Here is a 24,546-nt window from a genome sequence, read left to right as displayed (position 1 = left end):
AACATTTTTGTAGAGATAGGGGTCTCACTATGTTGCTTATATAACTCTACTGTTCAAATGCATACACCACATATTTGGCTGTACTCTTTCTGCTATCTTCTTGGCCTTTATAAATATGTACCATATGTTACAATGCTAGTTACTTTTGCATTTCTAAGTTGTTTACACAAACGCAGAAATACAGAATCTGGCAGCCAGTAATTCAACCTAGCTCTATCTTCCTGCTGCTATCTCTCCATCCCCATGCATATACAACTCTTCCCCATCCCTAACACAGTGACATGAAACAACAAATGTTTTAAGTGTACATCATACATTTATTACCAACAACCCTCTCAACTCCAAAATTGGGCACAGGGATTAAAAATAAAAATTCATTGCACTACTTAGTAAAGCATTACTAGTAACTTTCATAAAAAATGTACAAACTTTGTTAAAAATTTATCAAGCCTTCAAATGATTTGGTTACAGATATTTATAATACATACATTTAAAACTATATGTTAACTGATACAATGGAATATGATTTGAGAAAATGACTCAGCAAATGATTCCGAAAAACACCCCTGTGAGCTTTCACAATCGGAAACAAACGGCAAAATGAGGTAACCAAATGTACCAACAGGGGGACAAACAGCTTTCTAATGAAAAGGCCGAAAGATATCTGCGAAAAATATTCTCACAAGTGAGTCGGTAGATCTCATTCAAAATTATTCTAAGAGGCCCAAATTTAAGAATCTTAACAAATCACATTTCAGATGGTATATAAAATCTAAATATGCTTTCACATTTTCCAGATTTTGCTCAAAAAGTTAAGGACAGAAAATCCTAATATGAGATCTTGATACCTGGAGGCCTTACTTTTTTGAGGGGTGGGGGTTAAAAAAAAAAAACACCAAAGATGACAATTCATGCCAAAAAACAAGCAAGAACCCACAAAAAACCCACAGCTGAGTTAAGATGGTAAAGCCAATATTATTTTAGGAGGAAAGAGGACGAAGGCCATGAACCAACATCTGTCTGCTATCTGGTGCATCACCCAAGGTGACAATGGCTGGGCACAAATAAACTGTTCTCTTTTGCTAGCCACAAAGCTGCTCACTGTGGCAAGCCTGAGCTGGTCAGAATACGTGTGTGTGTGTGTGTATTCCTGATACACACTAACCACAATAAGCAAGTTTGCACACATCTCTATGAGCCCCATGCAAAGAAAAGACATTCCCACAGAGAGATCAGTCACAAGAGTGCAACAACGAAATTCAAGACTTTACCAAAACAGACCCTGCTGCCTCCGAAATTGCCAACTGCCTCTCAAAAATTTACAGAAAAAGGGACATTATAAGAATTCATAGAGGGAGGGAAGAAAAAGCTGCTACTCCTAGTCATTAGTACAATGTGCCGTGTTAATTAGGTATCTCTATATAAATTAGAAAAAGTGCTTTACTTGCATGCTTCAATAAAATGAATACTGAGTGTAGTAGTGTTATGTTAGATCTGTACAGATATAAATTTTTTGCAGCTATATAAAAGTGTATAAGATGGGCTTTTGCCATTTTAAACATGATTTTTTTTCTTTAAAAAAAGATTAAACTATACGTGATTTGTATGTAGCTGATTATTATGCCAAGAATTTTGGTCTTTAACACACTTTTTATTCATCAGGAACAGGTGAGGGATATCCTAATGATTTAAAAGTAACATGTGCATTTTTACCACTGTTTAGATGTATTTCTGATGCACTGACAACCTAAGGGCAAACAGAGTGTGCAAAACCCTACGTGTACGACTAGATAGAGGCAACAGTGTCTCAAAAAGGGCAAAATTGTGCTTCTGTGAATTGACTTTACTTAACTCTAGGCTGTGATGAGCTTATAGACACTTCAAGGGAGGGCAAGCAGCACGGCAGTAACAAGTAGTTAACACTGAGTGGAAAACTGACACAGAACCAACTGAAAGTTGAGTGGGGCTGGCAGCAAGTTATCACAGTCCTGACTGGAATAATGCAGCTTGTGCTATTGCAAACAAAGCAATTACATCAACTGCAGGAAGAGGCAGACAATGTTGAAGACACTAAAAGAATGAGAAAGTAATTTAAACACTGCTGGAAAAATGACTTTAAACAATCTGAATTATGCTCAAAGAACCTACTAAAAAAAACCCCACACAGCTATGTGTTAGATCAACTAAATGAAGGTCAATTCCTGTTTAACAGCATTATTTTTTATACAAAAATCAAATCTTCATTTATACTGCAAGTATTCTGGACACCTGTTGTATTAAACTTTTCTCATTCAAACAAAAATTAAAAGGAAAAGCGATAAAACATCAAAACAAATCAGGTCTAAGGAACATGAGCTGTAACAGCACTTGATCCATCCTGAAACAGGGGTTTCGATGAGAAGCACATGTGATGAAGGAAGAACTAGACAACTTTCAGAACTGGAGTCTGGCAAGTGAATTAATATGGACAGAAATATAGCTTTCTTAAAACAATTTAGTTGCCCACAGGAGCTTGAACACAGAATACATATCAGAAGTCAAGCTGAATTAACAGATTTTGTTCTGGTGGAAGTCAACGAGGTGAGACTTCATGGAACTAGTGGTCTTCTTAGAAATATATTAATCAAATATCTTCAGAATAGACTACAAATCTAAACATTAAAAAAAAATCACAGGTACTTTCTGTAAGAAACTGGAAATGTAAAGGAAAAAAAGTATCAACATTCAAATCATTGATTGAAATGCTAATATTGCTAACTGATAATGTATGATATTGCACCTTCTTTTTGGAAACAGCAAGTTGGAGATTTTAAAATTTCCACAACAGAATAAAAAAAATCAGGTTCATGGAGTGAGAATTTTGTTACACTTTTTTTTTTTTCCTTAAGTGACCTACTTAGGACCACCAATAAAGAGAAGGTGACAGCTGCCTGAAGCAAAGGAGAAGGCTTTTCTCATTCCATTCATTGGGAGGGAAGGGGATGGAGTATTCAATGCTTGTAATTGATGCACCCTCAGCAATCAGTGTGCAACAGCAAACACAAGGGGAAAAAAACCAGTGTACAGTACTAGTGCTGTTTAAATAACACACCAGATTATACATTGCAGCATAATTAAAACTACACACACATTCTTGGTACATGCTGGTATATAGGATCTCATACACACGTTAGCTACCATGCCCTCTCACAAGTAGTTGTGCACACTCTCACACAGATACACTTATCACCAACAGTCATACGCTGCATTCATTTCCACTCACAGTTTCTGAAGGCTCTATATAAGGTAGATTGCTATATCATCTGTAGCTACCACTTTTTATAAAAGCACATGCTAAAAGATCACGTCCACTGTAATCTTGCAGCAACACTCGGAATGATCACACAAAAACCAGGGAATGTTAGTGCACACACAAAATTAAGCTAAAGAAGAAGTCTTTGGAGTTCCAATCACACGGTTAGTATAACAATCCCATAACTGTGAAGACTAATTGTAAGCTTTTATAGTTGATTAAGTCACACAGTGCAAAGAAAGGTCCATTGACCCTTTTGGTAAAGGGAGGGCTGGAAGCCACACAGATTAAGTTCAATGGATAGTCCGTATATACATGTGATGAGGAACACCCAAACTAAATTTGTGCTTCTTAGGTTGGTCATTCTGAATCCCGATGCACTTCTGAAGCATCAGCTCGGCAAATTGGGCAAGTACGATTTGCCTACAAAACAAAAGGGAAAACTTGTTTAAATTGTGACATATACAATGAAACACATTAAAAGCAATGGAACTACTTTTACTTCCCACAGTTTTTACATTCTTTGTTCCTCTGAAGAGGTACAAAGCAATTTGTGTCTTTTTTTAACCCACAAACCTCCAAATTAGCCCATGAATTTTTTGAGATGGAGTTTCGCTCTTGCTGCCCAGGCTGGAGTGCAATGGCATGATCTTGGCTGACTGCAACCATCGCCTCCTGGGTTCAAGCGATTCTCCTGCCTCAGCCTCCCGAGGAGCTGAGATTACAGTGCCCACCACTATGCCGGGCTAATTTTTGTATTTTAGTAGAGACGGGGTTTCACCATGTTGGTCAGGCTGGTCTCAAACTCCTGACCCTCGGGTGATCCACCCACCTCGGCCTCCCAAAGTGCTGGGATTACAGGTGTGAGCCACCACACCTGGCCGCCATGAATGATTTTTAGTAGGTCTGTTAAAATATACAAACAAGATTACATTCACCAGTTTGGACCAAGTTAACAACTGACATTAAAACACCTTGGTTAGTCTTTTTTTTTTTTTCTTTTTTGAGACAGGGTTAAACCCTGTTGTCCACAGGAGCACAGTGGCATGATTACAGCTCATTACAGACTTGAACTCCTGGGCCTAAGTGATCCTCCTGCCTCAGCTTCCTGAGAACCTAGGATTAACAGGTGTGTGCCACCACACCCAGCCAATTTAAAAGACAAGGGTTTCACTAAGTTGCCCAGGCTGGTCTCCAACTCCAGGCCTCAAACGATCCTCCTGCTTTTGCCTCCCAAAATGCTGGGATTACATGCCTGAGCCACCATTCCTGGCCCCTTGGCTATTCTTAATGGAATGAAGTCACAGAAAACATTTAGCGGTACTGAGGAAAGCCTGACTGTAAAATAGGTGACTGGATCTATACCATAGCTCTACTTACTCACCTGGTTCCCTGGCTCCTAAATTTGCTTTCTCCATTTCAACAAATGGGACCATAATTTGTGGGGTTGCTAATGCCAGAAACATAAGCATCACCTGTTCTCCTACTTCCTGCAACCCATTCAGCACATAATCTTATTCTGCATTATGGTAATGCTCAAATCAATCCCTCTTTTCATCCAGTTGCCACTATCCATTCTCTGGCCCACCACGTCTTTATTCTATCTCCCTGTCTCTCAGAAATTACCTCTTCTACTCTTATCCTCCAACAGTGGCCAGAAATCCTTCTAAAATAGTCTGTTATATCCTTCCCAAATGCTTTCAGGATTACATCTAAACTCCTTCACCCTTCAGAGTGGCTTCACAACAAGCTGGTCATTGATTTTCTCTCTGAACACCTTTTCTTTTCCCACTCTTCCTCACATTCCAACTATCAGCCACATGGAACTTGTGGTTTTGATTGTTCTCTGTTTACACATGTCAGGATTTGCACATATAATGCTTTCCTTTTAAAATACTTTAAGACTCTTTGTCTTCAGGATTGAGTTTGGGCTAAGTTAGATACTATGGAACTGTGCTCCCTCAGAACTGACTTTTAACTCTATCTTCCTCTCCAAATTGTGAGGTTACCTAGTTTTATCCAAATCAGAACACTTCATTTAAAAAATAACAAATTTGACTATATAAATTTTTTTTATAGTCATGGAGCCACTGCAACCCAGCCTATTAAAGTTCTTTTACTGTATCACGTTTTCATTCTACTGTTACAATTTGAGACTATGAAACTATTAAGAGTAAAAAAGCAGATTTTGTAAACTTTTTTTTTAAACATTAAATAGTCAGGTGCAGTGTATAATCCCAATACTTTGGGAGGCTGAGGTGGGAGGACTGCTTGTGCCCAAGAGTTCAAGACCAGTCTGGGCAACATAGTGACACCCCGTCTCGCTTGAGCCTGGGACGTCGAGGCTACATTGAGCCATGACTGTACCACTGCACTCCAGACTGGGCGACACATCGAGACCCTGTTTCAAAAAATATATATATAAAAAAGAAGCCCCTGCAATAATTTCACCCTGGCATAGCCACTCTTATGGATTTGTGTCCTTTGTGCTTTTGTTCATATATACAAAGGAGAAAATGGTCAGAATTAAATAAAAACACTAGATGTACTATTCTCCATGCAAACCTCTGACAACAGAGCTATAATTAGGTAGCCTTCTAAATTCTCGAAGCAAACTGTGGCCTAGCAAGTTCGGGCTTTGTCCCTGTATGCCATGAGAAAGGACATACTGATTGTCGAGAGGTCATCCATTTGAGTTTTGTATAATCAGTCCTATGTTGTTGACTGCAGTTAATTTTTACTGGCCTTTTCTCCTCATTTAAAGAGATCATACTCAAAGCTGTGTTTCCATTTTGTCTTCCTGTCCACTGAGTTACGAACTTACTCTAATTAACCTATGGTCAATAAAATAGAAAAATTCAATGTCATTTCCTTTAAAGATGTTATCACTTTACCTTAAGCCATTTGTCAACACACTTGGCATGGAACTCGTGGTTACAGGGTAAGACTCTAAGTAGCTGCCTTGACTCAAAATCACACATGCATACTACACACCTAAAAAAAGCAAAAAGATCATTTAACCATAAAACCAGATGGTTTTCTATTGTTATGACTATTGAAACCTACAAGATAATTTATTCTGTTATCAAAATATCACTTAAATTTTTAAACAAAATTAACCAATACCCTGAAAAAATTGTGATGTTTTGCAGTAAGAGGGTTTTGCTTTACTAACAGATTATCACAAAAATTTCTAGTTAACATGAAGTCAATCTTAATACCAAAGATTCTATACTATTTTTTTAAAAAAAGGTGTTGGAACAACTGTATGTCCACGTACAAAAGAATAAAGGTGGACCCCTCCCTTTTACCATATAAAAACTGACTCAAACTGATCAAAAGCTTAAGTGTTAAGAGCTAAACTATTAACCTCTCAGAAGAAAACACAGTAAATCTTCATGACCTTGGATTAGACAATGGTTTCTTGGAGATGACATTAAAAGCACAAGAATTAACAACAAAAAAAGAAATGCAGTTGTTCTTCAGTATCTGAGGGGGGACTGATTTCTAGGACCCACAATGGACACCAAAATCTGCAGATGTTCAAATCCTTTATATACAACGGTATAGTGTTTGTGACCTATGCACACCCTCCCATATACTTTAAAATCATTAATATACTGTAATACCTAATACAATGTAAGTGCTATGTAAATAGTTGTTATACTGTATTGTTCTTTATTTGTACTACATATTGCTCTATTTTCTATTTTTATTTTTTCCTGAATATTTTCTATCTTTGGTTGGCTGAATACAGAGGGCTGAGTGTAGGCTGAAATAAATCAAAATCAAAATTTAAACATTTTGTGCTGCATCACTGAAAAACTCAACAATCCACAGAATGGCAACACATTTTTTTACACTTTTTATTATTCTATTCCTCAGAGATCCCTGTTCTGAGGGAAGACATTTTTGAAGATAATTTATCTGATGAGATCTACAATATGTATAGAACTTCTACAACTCAATAATACAAAGACAAACCAACTTATGGAAAATGAAGCAAGGATCCAAATACACATTTCTGAAAAAAAGGTATACAAATGGCTAGTAGCACATGAAACATTCAAGATCATCAGCTATCAGGGAAATGCAAATCAAATCTGCAGGAAATACCACTTCACAACCACTAGGCTGGCTATAATAATAATAAAAAAAATAGACAATATAGCGTGATTCAAAGCCATTATTTACCTTTGGCATTATTCAATGCCAAAAGTGGAAACCCAAATGTCCATCCACTGGTAAAAATAATATGATCTATACAGTAGAATATTATTTGGCCATAAAAAGAAATGACTTACTAGTAAAAGCTACAATATAGAAAAAGTTATGCTAAGTGAAAGATGCTAGACACAAAAAGATCATATATGACCTCATTTATGTATAATCTATATAGACACAGTGTAGACTGAGGATGGGGAGGAGGCACCAAGGTGAGGTAGAAATACGAAGAGTGTTGCTAGTGGGTGAAGTGGGTGAGGGGTTTCGTTTTAGGGTGATGCAACGGGTCTAAATTTGATTGTCATGATAGTTACACAGCTCTGAATATACGAAAAACCACTGAGTTGTACTTTTTAAATTATTATTATTTTTTTGAGACAGTCTCGCTCTGTCGCCCAGGCTGGAATGCAGTGGTGTCATCTCCGCTCACTGCAACCTCCGCCTCCCGGGCTCAAGCAATTCGCCCTGCCTCAGCCTTGCGAGTAGCTGGGATTATAGGCGCCTGCCACCATGCCCAGCTAATTTTTGTATTTTTAGTAGAGACAGGGTTTCGCCATGTTGGCCAGGCTGGTCTCAAGCTCCTGACCAGAGGCGATCCACCTGCCTCAGCCTCCCAAAGTGCTGGGATTACAGGTGTGAGCTACCGTGCCCGGCCTCAACTGTACATTTTAAATGGAATTTTACGGTATGTAAATTATATATCAATAAAGCTATAAAAGATCCCATACTAAGCAGAAATTTTTGGTAAGAACCTCAAACTTTATGTGCATGAAGTTTCTATCTTGTGTGAAAACATTTTAGAATGTCAATTAGAAACAGAATTGCTAAGCAACATTAAAATCCAAAACAGCCCTAACAGAACTTTCTAAGATGACAGAAATGTTCTAGATCCACACCACCCAACACAGCAGCCATTAGCTAGAATGACTAAGACATTTAATTGTTCATTTAATTAGCTCTATATTGACTTATTGGACAAGTGTTGGCTTAGACTATGAAATAGAGATATCTTTATCAAAGTTATCTCTGACTCTTAAGCATTTTCTTTTAACTTTTTGTTTCCTCTCCCAACTTTTACCTTAATGACTCTTATGTTTTTATTTCATAAAGGTAGAAAAGGAAATTTAGCAGAGTGATGTCAAAAAAATGTACTTACAAAGTCTGTTCTGACTGGTGGTTGTTAGGATTGAACCGATAAGAAGGAAGTTGTTCAATATCTGCTTTAGTCAGTCCACGAGGCTTTGCCTCTCCCAGTCGCTCTGCCAGGTTTAACAGGGCCTGTAGCGGTAAAAGATGACATATTTTCATCTGTCTTTGTTTTGCATTCCAATTTTTTTTTTTTTTTTTTTAAAGAGATGGAGTCCTGCTATGTTGCCCAGGCTGGAGTATATATAGTGGCTGTTCACAGGCATGATCATTGTGCACTGTGGCCTCTAACTCCTGTGAACTCAAACAATACTCTTGCCGCAGCCTTCTGAGTATCTGGAACTACAATTGCGTACTACCGTAGCCCTATTAAAATAATTTTTAAAATGTTTCTTATGAAAAAATCTAAACACATACAAAAGTAGAATAGCAACGTTAATGAACCTTGATCTATCCATTACGCAGGTCAGTAGTCCATGGCTAATCTTTTATCTATTACCATCTATCCTAAAGCTCACATTATTTTAAAACAAAACTGAAAGATGGTATCATTTCATTAGTATCAAGTGCATCTGTAAAACAAAGTAACTTTGACCCTGTGAGCTAGATAATTCTTTGTTATGGGAGCTGGCCTGGGTACTATAGGATGTTTCGCAGCATCCCTGGCCTCCCTCTGCTCTCTTAGTGCCAGTTAACAACCCCCCAGCTGTAACAATCAAAAATGTCTCCACACATTCCCAAATATCTTCGGGAGACAAACTGTCCCCAAGTTGAGAATCGCTGCTCTAAAAAGATAGACTTTTTAGAATATAACCACAATGACATCATACCTAACATATTAACACTAATTCTTTAACATCAAATGGACCAATTAACGTTCAAATGTCTTTCTTTCAATTCAAAGCTTTAAAAAGTAATTTGTTCAAATAAGGATCCAAACAAATCCATAACTTACCATGGCTTAATACGTCTCAAGTCTCTTTTTCACTCTTAAATTTGAAGAAACCAGGTTAATGAGCTGTAGAAATTCCCAGTTTGAAATGTGCTAAATGAACCTCCCATCCCTGACCCACTGGGTTTAACAAATTCCTTGTCCCCTTGTCCTATAAATAGGTAGATGTGAAAACTTTTACCATAAGGCCCATCATGTCTAGTGGTTATGTTAGCAGCCAATGATGGAATACTGTCTAGATCCATTAATTCATTAAGAATGGGTAAAATGGTAATATTCTAATTTTATCATTCTTCATTAGAATGCCTAATATTAAACAATACTCAGAATTTAGGTAGAATAGGATGAGACCACCTAATTTCTTTCTTTCTTTTTTTTTTTTTTAAGTATCCACTATCAACTCATGAACTTTAATATATTTGATGTGTTTCAATATTGTAATTATTATGCCTCTTTTTTTTTTTTGAGTCAGAGTCTTGCTTTATCCTCAGGCTGGAGTGCAATGGCAAGATCTCGGTTCACTGCAACCTCCGCCTCCTAGGTTCAGGCGATTCTCTTGCCTCCTCCTCCCGAGTAGCCGCCACCCAGCTAATTTTTTGTATTTTTTATTTTTTAGTAGAGAAAGGGTTTTGCCATGTTGGCCAGGCTGGGCTTAAACTCCTGACCTCAAGTGATCCACCTGCCTTGGCCTCCCAAAGTGCTGGAACTACAGGAATGAGCTACTATGCCTAGTCAATTATTATGCTTATCGATTTTACATCAGTACCTCCTTTCCTTAATGACTCTAATAACTCATTTGGTTTATCCCACAATTAGTCTGCCTTTTGTGGACTGCTTTTCTCCATTTTTCAGGTTGCCCCAGTGTTAACAGAATGGGTAACGAATAATGAGAGAAACAGAATTAACTTCCCCAAATGTCAATAATTAATGTGGTAATAACTGTGTGTGTTTTATTATGATACCAGAACTCTGCTTCTGTGTCAACATTATTTAGATAATTGCATCATCTAAATAATTTGTTCCCCTTTCACTAGCTCCCTAGCCCTTCTAAATGCTGGAATAGAAAGTAAATTGCCAGGCTGCACATGGTGGCTCAAGCCTGTAATCCCAGCACTTTGGGAGGCTGAGGCAGGCAGATCACTTGAGGTCAGGAGTTTGAGACCCACCTGGTCAACACAGTGAAACCCCATCTCTACTAAAATTACAAAAAAATTAGCTGGGCATGGTGGCGTGCACCTGTAAGCTCAGCTACATGGGAAGCTGAGGGAGGAGAATCACTTGAACCCAGGAGGCAGAGGTTGCAGTGAGCTGAGACTGCGCCATTGCACTCCAAGCCTGGGTGACAAAGCGAGACTCCATCTTAAAAAAAAAAAAAAAAGTAAATTGCCAAATCGATGATGATTACAATATATAAAATTTAGATAAAACTTATTGTATCGGCCGGGCGCGGTGGCTCAAGCCTGTAATCCCAGCACTTTGGGAGGCTGAGATGGGCGGATCACGAGGTCAGGAGATCAAGACCATCCTGGCTAACACGGTGAAACCCCGTCTCTACTAAAAATACAAAAAACTAGCCGGGCGAGGTGGCGGGCGCCTGTAGTCCCAGCTACTCAGGAGGCTGAGGCAGGAGGGCGTGAACCCGGGAGGCGGAGCTTGCAGTGAGCTGAGATCCGGCCACTGCACTCCAGCCTGGGTGACAGAGCGAGACTCCGTCTCAAAAAAAAAACAAACAAAAACTTATTCTATCATTGATAATGATCTTTTATATCTCATATATACCATGGTACACAAAGGTCAACAAATACAATTTATGACAATAAAATATGTTAAGTTCTTACAGTATAAAGACTACACAGGCATATTTCATTTTACTGCACTTTGCTTTACTGCATGCCACAGATACTACCTTTTTAAAACAAAAACAAAAAATTAAAGGTGTGTGGCCACCCCATGTTGAGCAAATCTATTAATTCAACTTTTCCAACAGTCATGTCATTTCATATCTTGGTGCCACATTTTGGTAATTCTTACAGCATTTCAAACTTTTTCATTATTTTATATCTGCTATAATGTTCTCTGATCTTTGATGTTACTATTGTACTTGCTTTGTGGTACCACAAACCGCACTTGTATAAGACAGAAAGAACACTTAATTGATAAATGTTGGGTATTCTGACTACTCCACTGACCAACTGGCTATTCACCCATCTCTCCCTCTCCTGGGGTATTCCTAGTCTTTGAGACACAACAATATTGAAGTTATGCCAATTAATAACCCCACAATGGCCTCTAATTGTTCAAGTGAAAGAGTCACATGTATCCCACTTTAAAAACTAGGAATGATTGGCTGGGCGTCCTGGCTCACTCCTGTAATCCCAGCACTTTGGGGAGGCCGAGCGGCCAGGTCACGAGGTCAGGAGATCGAGACCATCCTGGCTAATACGGTGAAACTCTGTCTCTACTGAAAATACAAAAAATTAGCCGGGCGAGGTGGCAGGCACCTGTAGTCCCACCTATTCGGGAGGCTGAGGCAGGAGAATGGCGTGAACCCAGAAGGTGGAGCTTGCAGTGAGCCGAGATCGTGCCACTGCACTCCAGCCTGGGCGACAGAGCAAGACTCTGTCTCAAAAAGCAAAACAAAAACTAGAAATGATTAAGCTTGGTAAGAAAAGACAGGCCAAAATGTAGGCCTCTTGTGCCAAACCAGTAACCAAGTTCTAAACGCAAAGGCAAAGTTCGAACAGAAAAAGTGCCATTCTCACTGGGCACAGTGGCTCATGCCTGTAATCCCAACACTCGGACTAGCCTTGGGCAAAACGGCAAAACCTTTCTCTGCAAAAGAGAAAAAAAAAGCACAAAAATTAGCCAAGTGTGGTGGCATGCGTCTACTGTCCCAGCTACTTAGCAGGCTGAGGTGGGAGAATCGCTTGAGCCTGGGAGGTCAAGGCTGTAGTGAGCTGAGATGGTGGCACTGCACTCCAGCCCGGGTGACGAGTGAGACCCTGTCTCCAAAAAAAAAAAAAAAAAAAGAGAAAAAACAGAAAAGCCACTCCAGTGAATGCACGAATAAGAAAGCAAAGCAGCTATACTGCTGATATGGAAAGTCTGAGTGATAGGGATAGAAAATCCAACCAGCCACAACATTCTCTTGAGCCAAAGCCTAATCCAGAACAAGGCCCTGTCTTTAATTCTATCAAGGTTGAGAGAGAGGTGAGGAAGCTGCAGAGGAAAAGTTGGAAGCTAGCAGAGGCTGGTTCATCAAGTTTAAGGAAAGAAGCCATCTTTATAACAACAAAGTGCAAGGTGAAGCAGGAAATGCTGATATAGAAGCTGTAGTAAGTTATCCAGAAGCTCTATCTAAGATCACTGATGAAAGTGAATACACTAAACAATAGATTTTCAATGTAGATAGAACAGCCCCATCTTGGAAGAGAATGCCATCTAAAATTTTCATAGCTAGAAAGGCAATGCCTGGCTTCAAAAAACAGGCTGACTCTTTTGTTGGGGCTAATACAGCTGGTGACTGCAGGTTGAAGCCAATGCTCATATGCCATTCTCTGGGCCCTTAAGAAATTATGCTAAATCTACTCTGCCCAGTAATAAAGCCTGGATGACAGAACGTCTGTTTACAGTATGATTTATGGAATATTTTAAGACCACTTTTGAGACCCGTTCAAGAAAAAAAGATTCCTTTCAAAATACTACCGCTCAAGTGCTCTGATTAAGATGTACAAAGCGATGCATGCTGTTTTCCTGCCAACAAAACATTCACTTTGCAGCCCATGGAAAAAGGGTTCTTTTCTCTACATTCTTGCCAATACTTACTTTTTGATAACAGCCATCCTAACAGGTGTGAAGTGGTATTTTATTGTGGTTTTGATTTACATTTCCCTGATTGCAATGTTGAGCACCTTTTCATATCCCTGGTTGGATATTTTGTGTCTTCTTTGAAAAATGTCTATTCAGGTCCTCCACCCATTTTTTTTAAATTGGGTTATTCATTTTTTTTGCTACTGAGTTGTATAAGTTCCTTGTATATTTTAAATATTAACCCCTTTATCGGATGTTTACTTTTCATATTTTCTCCTAACCTGTAGACTGCCTTTCATTTTGTTTGTTTCTTTTGCGGTACAGAAGCCTTTTAGTTCAATGTAGTCCTAGTTATTTATTTTAGCTTTTGTTGCCTGTGCTTGTGGTGTGATGGCCAAAAAACCAATGCCATGGCCAATATCAAGGAGCTTTTCCCCTGTTTTCTGTAAGCACTTTTATCATTTCAGATATTAAGTTTAGGTCTTTAATCCATTTTGAGTTAACTTTCATGTATGGTGTAAAGGTCCAGTTTCATTCTTTTGCAGGTAGATATCCAGTTTTCCCAACACCATTTCTTTTTGTTTTGTTTTTTTTTCTCTTTTTCAGACAGAGTCTTGCTCTGTCACTCAGCCTGGCATGCAATGGTGTGATCTTGGCTCACTGTAGCCTCCGCTTCCCAAGTTCAAGTGATTCTCCTGTCTCAACCTCTTGAGTAGCTGGGATTACAGGCGCCCACCACCACGTCTGGCTAATTTTTGTATTTTTATAGAAACGGGGTTTCACCATGTTGGCCAGGCTCGCCTCGAACTCCTGACCTCAGGTGATTTGCCCGCCTTGGACTCCCAAAATGCTGGGATTACAGGGTGAGCCACTGCGCTCAGCCTCCCAACACCATTTCTTAAAGAGGCTATCCTTTCCCCATTGTGTCTTCTTGGTGGCCTTGTCAAAAATTGGCCGACTGTTGTACTCCTTTCTATTCACAGTTCCTAAAGTTCAGAACATGCATGGTTTTATAATTTATCGCCTGACCTATTACAACACCTAAATAGGTTTCCTTGTCACCATTTTTTAACTTCACAGTACTGGCAGAGTTTGGACTCTTAACGAGTACTGATGACATAAAGCACCAAAAACACTTAGTGGCTCCTTCCTCCCCCATAATATTCAAAATTATGTCCACTCTGTAGCAAGCACTGAAGGACAACCAATTAAGCTTTCCAATCAAATGCTGATTTTCTCCCTTTTACTTTAACCACAGACCATCTGTTGATTCTCAAGAATGTCCAGCACTTCTCTGCCTCAATCTTTAAAGATGAAAAAGTTTCTACATTATTTAAGATCTAGCTCAAACATTTTGGCTTCCACAAAATCTTTTCAGCATATCTCATCAAAATTCAGTTTTCTCATTTGCATTCTCATCGGAATTGTACGTAATTCTAATAGAGCACCAATCTACCTGTTATCATAGCTATGTGGTAGTACATATTCAAATATCCTTAAAGATGTTAAATCATTTTTATGACATGTTTGTATCTTGAAATGCACAAAGAGTTTACCTAATAAATGTTTAGATCAAGCTTGTCGAACACATGGCCTGCATGCAGCCCAGGATGGCTTTGAATGTGGCCCAACACAAATTGATAAACTTTCACAAAATATTATGAGATTTATTTTTTGCAATGTTTTAAAAGGTTACTGGCTACTATTAGTGTATCTTACGTGTGGCCCAGGAAGTGAAAAGATTGGACGCCTGCGGTTTAAAGAGTTAAGTAGAATAATACTTTCATGCACACAATACTCCCCAAATTAATTCACAATTCGTCTACTAACCTCGTAATTTTCTACTTCTCCATCTTCTACATCTAATTCAAAGCTGAAAGTTGGGCCCACTGCAGGTGGCACTGGAAGCATTGATCTGCAGTGAAAACAATCACACTAGCATTGAATATGTTAGTACATTAATTCAATGAACAGGACAGGGAGGACAAAGGCCAGTGCTATAAGGATGAAGAATGGTCAGTGTTAACCTGAAAAATTTAACAAAACATATGCAAGAACTGTAAAATAAAAACTGCAAACATATTGCTACGATAACTTAAAGGTGAATAAACAGACATACACCACATAAGACGACTCAGTATCATTAAGATGTCACTTTCTCCTTAAAATAATCTATAAATTCCATGCAATACCTACCAAGATTGCAGCAAGCACTTAAGTAAAAACTCACATGCTGATTTAAAAATTTATAAGGAACTGCAAAAGACCTTAAACTAAAACATTTTAAGAACAAAATCGGGAGACAAACTAGATCTGACATTAAGATAGAAAGAGAGAGAAAATGGGGAGAGAGAGGAAGGAAGGAAGGAAAAACTATGACAACAGTGTGGTAACATAGGCACGTGGCCTTCTGGTATAAAAATCGTATTTCCTAGCTTTCCTTAGAAAGTAATTATAGACATGTGACTAAGTTATGGCCAATGTGATACAGAGGCAGGGGTTATACGTGCAACTTCTGGGACATATCCTTGAGAGGAGCAGGTAGGCAGAGGAATCTATTTTTATTTTTGCTAGGTGGAATGTCATATGACTAGAGCCTGAGAGGCCACCTTAGATCTTGTACAGGAAGCCATTAACATTGTTCATAGTCACAGGGCTAACAAATCATCGTTGAGCTGCCTACTTCTAGACTTTATTACATGAGAGAGAAATAAAGAATTACTCGCAGGGCGCGGTGGCTCACACCTGTAATCCCAGCACTTTGGGAGGGCAAGACAGGCAGATTACCTGAGATCAGGAGTTCGTGACCAGCCTGGCCAACATGGTGAAACCCCATCTCTACTAAAAGTACATAAATTAGCTGGGCATGGTGGTGCCCGCCTGTAATCCCAGCTACTTGGGAGGCTGAGACAGGAAAATCACTGGAACCTGGGGGCCAGAGGTTGCAATGAGCCAAAACTACACCACTGCACTCCAGCCTGGGCAACAGAGTGAGACTCTGTCTAAAGAAACAAACAAAAAAAACCCTACCATGTGTACCACCCATGGGAATTTCTTTTGTTTTGTTTTTTTTTTTGAGACGGAGTCTCACTCTGTCGCCCAGGCTGGAGTGCAGTGGCCGGATCTCAGCTCACTGCAAGCTCCGCCTCCCGGGTTTATGCCATTCTCCTGCCTCAGCCTCCCGAGTAGCTGGGACTACAGGCGCCCACCACTTCGCCCGGCTAGTTTTTTGTATTTTTTTTTTTTTTAGTAGAGACGGGGTTTCACCAGGTTAGCCAGGATGGTCTCGATCTCCTGACCTCGTGATCCGCCCGTCTCGGCCTCCCAAAGTGCTGGGATTACAAGCTTGAGCCACCGCGCCCGGCCCACCCATGGGAATTTCTGTTACAGACCAACTTAACCCAAACAGAGTAGTTCTAAGACATAGAAATAATTTTTCTCCTTTCCCCCTAAGAAAAACAGCACTAAAAGCTGAATAATCAAGGCTGGTGGTAAGTGTTATCAGTTGTAAAAGAGGCAAAAATCTTAACCTTTTCTGCTTCTTGACTTGTTAAACCTATTTTCTGGCTCACAGATTTCTTCCATCCCCACTTCTCCTATGTTACCGTTCTTCTCTTTCTTTCAGCCTTAACTGGCTCCTCCCACTCCACCTTTTAACGTTAAGTAAAAACAAATAACTACCACACTGAAAGCTATAGACCACAGAGAAGACATTCATAAAGGAAACAGAATCTTTAGAGTTTCAAAATTCAGAAATCATTAAGAAAGAACTTACAACACATATGGCAGTAAGCTGGGATGATAAGGGGGAGGTGGTATTGGCTGCTGGGATCGGTATCTACTACGTCCTGTGAGCCTCCGAGGCATAAATGGAGGATAAGGCTGCAGGGGGAAAAAATGTTAAAAAGATTTAGGATCATTCTATATTTACAAATAATCTGTCAAAATAATTTAAAAAAAAAAAACAGTAAAGTTTTTTATTGTTCAAGGTTTTTAATATTCCTTAAATACTAACTTATTAATGGATGCAGCAACCATTTTAAACCATACACTCAGGTGTATTTCTAAATATAACTTTCCAACTGAATGCTGTCAAGAATACATATAATTCTAAATATGGTGAATTATACTAAAACATAACTCAGAACCAATCAGTTGCCAAAGCAAGTAATTAACATAGTACTGTATGAAAACTTACTACTCCAAAGGACACCTCCTGATGCAAAGGATCATGTGTTAAGAACTGCAAAGGAGCTGATGGAGGTAATGTTGGGGGGTGGGCTGATGGAGGGTAAGTAAAACCTCCTACTGGAAGATGTTCTCCTAAGAGTTCCACTTCATTTTCTATCCTTTGCAGAGGCTGAGGAGAAAAAAAAAAAACAACTTTCTGTGTTTAGATTATGCTTTATAATAACCACAAATTTAAAATCTCAATGTCTCTAAGGCCATGCATCTCTTGATGTTCACATTAATCTAAAATTCATACAAGTAAACATACAGACTACAGTAAAATATTCCTAATTTTAATTTCAACAAGGTTTAAAACATGTTATTAAACATTTCCATTATCCTCTATTAATTTTACTATGTGAACCTTCTCTTAAAATGAGAAGGCAAAAAGTCATCAAGTAAGCCAATTATTGGAAAATTAAAATTATTTTTTCAGTCATAGCACCTTGACCTAAAGGATTTTCAGACACTCAACCTTTCACAGATGAAACAAAATAGAATGTGCATTTATAAATCAGAAACAGGGCTAAATGAGATATTGTACAGAGGCATTATGCTGTGCAGAAAGATTATGGGCTTCTGGACATTAGAATCTTGGTACTGTCACCAATCAGCCATGTAACTTTTAGATAAATTACTTAATCTGAACCTCAGTACTGTCAACTATAAAACGGGCATGTTCAGACTACTTCAAGTGTGTGGCGAACACTGAAGCAATGTAGTGCTATGCAAAGCACACAGAAGATATGTATTCTTTTTTTTTTTGAAATAACAGCTCGGCTGGGGGCGGTGGCTCATGCCTGTAATCCCAGCACTTTGGGAGGCCGAGGCCAGTGGATCACCTGAAGTCAGGAGTTTGAGACCAGCCTGGTCAACACTGTAAAACCCTGTCTCTACTAAAACTACAAAAATTAGCTGGCTGTGGTGGTGGACGCCTGTAATCCCAGCTACTGGGGAGGCTGAGGCAGGAGAATCGCTTGAATCCGACAGACAGAGGTTGCAGTGAGCTGAGATCACACCATTGCACTTCAGCCTGGGCAATGAGAGGGAGACTCCGTCTCAAACAAAAACAAAAAAGCCCCAACAAGAAAACAAAAAACAGTTCATTGAGATGTAACTGACATATGATAAAAGGAATTCAACTGAACGGATTTTTGGTATATTCACAGTTATGTAACCATCACCACTATCTAATTCCAGAACATTTTCATCACCCCAAAAAGAAACTGTATACCCATTAGCATTCAATCCCCATTTCCCCAAGTCATCAGCTTTCCTTTATTTATTTTTGAGACAGAGTCTTGCTCTTCTTGCCCAGGCTGGAGTGCAGTGGCGCCATCTTGGCTCACTGCAACCTCTGCCTCCTGGGTTCAAGCAGTTCTCCTGCCTCAGCCTCCTAAGTAGCTGGGACTAGGGGCGCTCGCCACTACACCTGGCTAATTTTTTGTATTTTTAGTGGAGACAGGGTTTCACCGTGTTAGCCAGGATGGTCTCAATCTCCTGACTTCGTAATCCACCGCGCATGGCCCAGTTTTCCATTTTTATGTATTTGCTTATTCTACACATTTCATGTAAATGGAACCAGTTCATTTAAATAAGCAAGAAGCTGTGTCTACCTTCTCTGCTTAGCATAATGCTTTCAAGGCTCACCTGTTTTGTGGATTTTATCAATGCTTCACTCCTTTTTATAGTATTACATTGCATGGATATACCACTCTTTCCTCATCTGGTTTATCAGTTGATGGACATTTGGGTGGTCCACTCTTTGACTATTAGGAATACCGCTATTACCACATTGTGTACACATTTTCGTGCTGATGTTTTCAATTGAATTCTCTTAGGCACTTTTTTTTTTTTTGAGACGGAGTCTCGCGCTGTCGCCCAGGCTGGAGTGCAGTGGCCGGATCTCAGCTCACTGCAAGCTCCACCTCCTGGGTTCACGCCATTCTCCTGCCTCAGCCTCCCAAGTAGCTGGGACTACAGGCGCCCGCCACCTCGCCCGGCTAGTTTTTTTTTGTATTTTTTAGTAGAGACGGGGTTTCACCGTGTTAGTTAGGACGGTCTCGATCTCCTGACCTCGTGATCCGCCCGCCTCGGCCTCCCAAAGTGCTGGGATTACAGGCTTGAGCCACTGCGCCCGGCCAGGCACATTTATTTTTAAACACTAGTCTGACTTCTTCCCTTAGTTACAGAATAGCAACATGTTATTCAAATGTAAGTAAATACTAAGCTTTAATCTGGAAGCCTATGCAGGCTTGAGAGAAATCACAATTGCTTACACTATGACAACACTAGTGAAAACTAAGTCTTGATATGGCTATGTGACTGGACCTTTAAAACAACTGCAAATTTAGATACAAGTGATAGCTAAATTTTGCTTTAGCGTTGAATTCCCAGACACAGGAAGCTGAGAAGGAGACCATCCTGGCACAAATCCTATCCTAATTCCAAGAAAAGATTATCTTGCGGAAGCAATTCTACCTTTTCTGATGAGCCAAACTTGTGTCATAATTGCTTCTAGAGTTTTCAGGACAGCAGCCTCTTTGGTACCCAGCATAGTACAGAAATCCTTAGTAAACAAACTCTGCTATAATAAACTGTCAAGTTCTTTCCACAGAACTGACACTTGAGTCTTCCACTTGAGTCATTTCTATAGGTTATCTCTCCTGTTTCTCCTTAACGTCTGATGGTTCTGATGCTGAACCTGGCCTATCAAAACAACTGGACCTTTTTTCCTGTGCCTTTCTTTGTACTTATGTAGTACTTACATCTATCTCCCAGTGTCCCAAAATGATATGCCTCTCAACTATATCCCAGTCCCAAGACAGAATTAACTATGTTAATAGACTACCTCATCTGCTTTTCATCACAACATAGTGAAAAAACCAGGCCTTCAGAAAAAGTAACTGAAGTTCAGAAAGGTTAATTTCCTTGCCTAAATGAATACAAATATTATTCTAACAAGTATTAACAATTTTTTAATATTTTCATTTTGCAATTTAGAACCACATAAAAAGAAAAAAAAAAAACAACTAAAAACTTTTCTTCAGATTTACTTCCTGAAGGACTGCAGACGCAATAGAACACAAATTTAGACAAGTGACATTAAAATAACTAGAAAAATTTAAGAAACCAGAAATTTAAGGTAAATGTTTATACTATATTTGTATATGTTTGGATTCCTTTAATTTTTTTAAGAACCAGAAGAATGCCTAAGTTATTATGTTTGTTTGTTTGTTTATTTTGGAGACAGAGTCTCACTCTGTTGCCCAGGCTGGAGTGCAGTGGCATGATCTTGGCTCACTGCAACCCTCCCTCCTGGGTTCAAGCGATTCTCATGCCTTATCCTCCTGAGTAGCTGGAATTATAGGCATGTGCCACAATGCCCGGCTAATTTTTGTATTTTCAGTAGAGACAGGGTTTCACCATGTTGGCCAGGCTGGTCTTGAACTATAGATCCTAGGTGATCTGCCTGCCTCAACCTCCCTGTTGGGATCACAGGCGTGAGTCTCTGCACCTGGCCAAGTTACTATGTTTAAGTGTGCCATTTAAACATAGTAACTTAGGCATTCTTCTGGTTCTTAAATCCACTAAGGTTATATGCCTGGCCTAAACATTTTGAAAAAATTAAAAATTAGTTAAAAACTAAACATTCTGACGTAATAGTAGAGATACCTACCGATCGTGATTGCTGTGTTTGGAAAGGGACAAACTGGCCTGGTGGTGGCAAATGAGGAGGATGATGGGGAGAAAGGTGAGGAGGATGTATAAGAAATGGATCACTAGAAATAAGGGGTGGGAATGCAGCATATGGTACTGGTAAGTGCTGAACTGAACATGCCTGAAGCATCTGTAAGAGAAACCGTTACAGTTTGGTTAAAAATATCAGAATATATAATTAATTTAAAAGGATTGTGAGATTAAAATCTGTCATTGTCACACCTCTCCCAAAATCATGAAAATGTTTTTAATAGCTAATATTAACAATGAAATACTAGTGTATTTTTATCTACTAGTAAACTAATGGTACTAATAATTATTCTGTATTTTATATAATTTTCACAAATTGGTTGAAATACTTTAGCCTTTTAAACATCTATGAAACGGTGCGGGGGGAGGGGGGAAGTGCTGCATAGAAGAGGAAACTCTAGTTGGTTTAAGATGTAGCAAACACTACTGATATTTCAAGAAACTCCCCTTTTCAATCCTGTAGAAATCTTTTTCTTCCTAGGATTTTCATAAGAGCACAACTCTCAACTAATTGTCCTATAATCTCTCAGTATTTTAGTTAGCAAATTTGGTACAATGTTTCTATTACTGAGAAACCAAGCTTGAGTAAATTAATCTGTTAAGTTAGTATTGGTGTAAGTGTGCGTTTTAATCTCACATTCACAGCAAGGTATTAAGAGTTATATTTAAATTTTGCTAAGTGATCTCCTTTGAAGACATTATTGACCTTGGATACATCATTTAAATACAGCGCCCCCATTTCTGAAAGGAGGCTGAACTGAGATTAAAGATTAAAGGACAAAGCATAAGCTTCAGAGGCAAGAAAAAAAAAAGTCAGTGTGAATCTCTACTCTCTTATACTAGCTGTCTCTATGACACTAAGCAAGTCATTTAACTTTTCAGATTCAGCGACTAGAAAATGGGGGATGATGCTACTTTCATCATAGGTTGATTCATATAGTAAGGAATAAGACAAAGCACTCAAAGTGCCCATTAAAACTCAGTAAGTGCTGAGCCTCTTAAGTGCTGAACAATAAGATCTCTGAGACTTAGGCTGACCTTCATTGGCTTTAATTATAAACGGTGCTGACATATGAGAAAACATGGTTTGACCCTCAGGATATTAAAATATGTATAAGTTAATTAATGTAAAACTACATCAGGTTATAAAGTTAATTTTATTAAATGGTTACTATAAGGATACTATAGAGATTTTTATTGCAATAAAATTGACCTTTTTACTTGAAAGTAAAACTACAAAGATAGTCTCTTAAATTTTGTTTGCTTATATAATGCAGTTAGCCCCTCTAAAGAGGGTTTCCAGAGTCAGTTAAGTTACAAAACCAAATTCAGGGTGGTGTGCTTAATAGTAGTATCTAATGAGAACAAAGATACAGACTTACTGGAGGAGGCACACTACAGACAGGGAGGTGCTGTCCGCTGAAAACCACAGAGCATCCTGGGACCTGCTGTGTACTACAAGCAGGGATGTGCTGGCCTGTGCAGAGTGGAATCCCATGTGGTGCCACTGTTGTTACTGTGTAAGAAACAGGGACTGTTCCTTGATGGAGCTTTAAAGGAAAAAACAAATGAACAAACTTCAGCTGTTTAGATAAAATGTTAACTATTCAAAATCAACATTTGGTCATTTATTGGCTCCTCTCTCAGCTACACAGATTTTCACAACGTACTCTCCAATAGTTTCGACCAGAATATTCATTGTCCTTGTATGAGAGAGTTGACTATTTCAAGAGTATATACTATTCCCACAAAACTGGGGCTAAACTCCTCCCTCAAATGACTTGAAAAGCCCAGGGAAATAATGGATTACTATATTAACTCTTCTAGCCTGCCGTATAAGGCAGAATAAAAAGAACTGGAATCATGAAAGCTTGTATATTCCATTATTTGGTCACATTCAAAAACGAATTTTAATTACAACTAGTGAAACAATGCAAAGTATATTTAAAAACAAGAAATCTCATTTCCTGCCTAGCCAATCTTACTCCCATCCTACCTGCCACCCAGAGGCAAACAATGCTGATATCCTTCTTCTCTTTCTCCATGAACATACGAAAGCACAATTACACATAAACTGTCATGTTTGTTTTCATTTTCTTAACAGAAATGAGATCACACTACCCTGCAACTTTGTTTTTCCATTTAATACTACATTGCAGGTATGTATGCAAGGGGGTTAAAGGTAACTTGTTCTTTTTGGTACTAGCCAGATATTTTAAGAAACACTCGCTTAACGGCCCTATCATATGGTGAATCAATACATGTTCAAGTTGTTTTCAACTCTTTTGCCAATATAAACAAAACTGAAAAAAATATATTAGTTTGGCCGGGAACAGTGGCTCATGCCTGTAATTCCAGCACTTTGGGAGGCCGAGGTGGGCAGATCACCGGAGGTCAGCAGAATGAGACCAGCCTGGCCAACATGGTGAAACCCCATCTCTACTAAAAATACAAAAAATTAGCCGGGAGTGGTGGCGGGTGCCTATAATTCCAGCTACTTGGGAGGCTGAGGCAGGAGAATCACTTGAACCTGGGAGGTGGAGGTTGCAGTGAGCTGAGATCGCGCCACTGCACTCCAGCCTGGGCAACAGAGTGAGACTCAGTTTAAAATATAAATAAATAAATAAATTTATATGAATGTATTAATTTTATCTCAGAAGGATTACTAGGTAAAGGGGTGAACATTTTTTAAACTTTTACAGATACTGCCAAATCACCTGCAAAAGGCTGGATGGAAAAAGCCACACCCCCAACAGTAACATATGAGGGCCCACTTCCCAGGCTCTTTACTCAAAAGTAGATGTATTTGCATTACAAGTATGCTTACCTAAGTGGAAAAAATGGTATCACAGCAGGTTTGTGTTAAGTTTGCATTTTTCTGACTAAAAAGGTTGACCATCCTTTAACATTTTATTAAGCATTTAGATTTTCTTTTCTGTCAATAATCTCTATCCTTTGATCACTGCCCCTTAAAGAGGGTTTTGCTCTGTCGCCCAGGCTAGAGTGCAGTGAGTGCAGTGGCACCATCATGGCTCAATGCAACCTCCATCTCCTAGGCTCAAGCAATTCTCCCACCTCAGCCTCCGTGGTAGCTGGGACTACAGGCGCACACCACCACATCTGGGTTGTTTTTTTTTTTTTT

The 24,546-nt window shown here is 39.1% G+C and overlaps 1 protein-coding gene across 4 annotated transcripts in view; it reads right to left on the bottom strand.

The window, feature by feature from the left end:
• Nucleotides 1-294: 294 nt before the first annotated feature.
• The window catches only part of RNF38 (ring finger protein 38), a 91,858-nt gene continuing 67,606 nt past the window's right edge, over nt 295-24,546 (bottom strand). For all 4 annotated transcript variants that reach the window (XM_012000597.1, XM_012000596.1, XM_012000593.1 and 1 more), the window contains 8 exons: nt 22,787-22,954; nt 21,334-21,504; nt 17,623-17,784; nt 17,200-17,306; nt 15,255-15,339; nt 8,673-8,794; nt 6,187-6,286; nt 295-3,715 (listed from right to left, as the gene is read on the bottom strand). In XM_012000597.1, the coding sequence (XP_011855987.1) occupies nt 3,653-3,715; nt 6,187-6,286; nt 8,673-8,794; nt 15,255-15,339; nt 17,200-17,306; nt 17,623-17,784; nt 21,334-21,504; nt 22,787-22,954 (978 nt within the window). In that variant the 3' untranslated portion in view covers nt 295-3,652. The remainder of the gene's footprint in view (nt 3,716-6,186; nt 6,287-8,672; nt 8,795-15,254; nt 15,340-17,199; nt 17,307-17,622; nt 17,785-21,333; nt 21,505-22,786; nt 22,955-24,546) is intronic.

Source organism: Mandrillus leucophaeus, unplaced genomic scaffold, assembly GCF_000951045.1.
Source record: "Mandrillus leucophaeus isolate KB7577 unplaced genomic scaffold, Mleu.le_1.0 Scaffold632, whole genome shotgun sequence".
In the NCBI taxonomy this organism is placed as follows: Eukaryota; Metazoa; Chordata; class Mammalia; order Primates; family Cercopithecidae; genus Mandrillus; species Mandrillus leucophaeus.
This window is presented reverse-complemented; position numbering and strand designations above follow the sequence as displayed.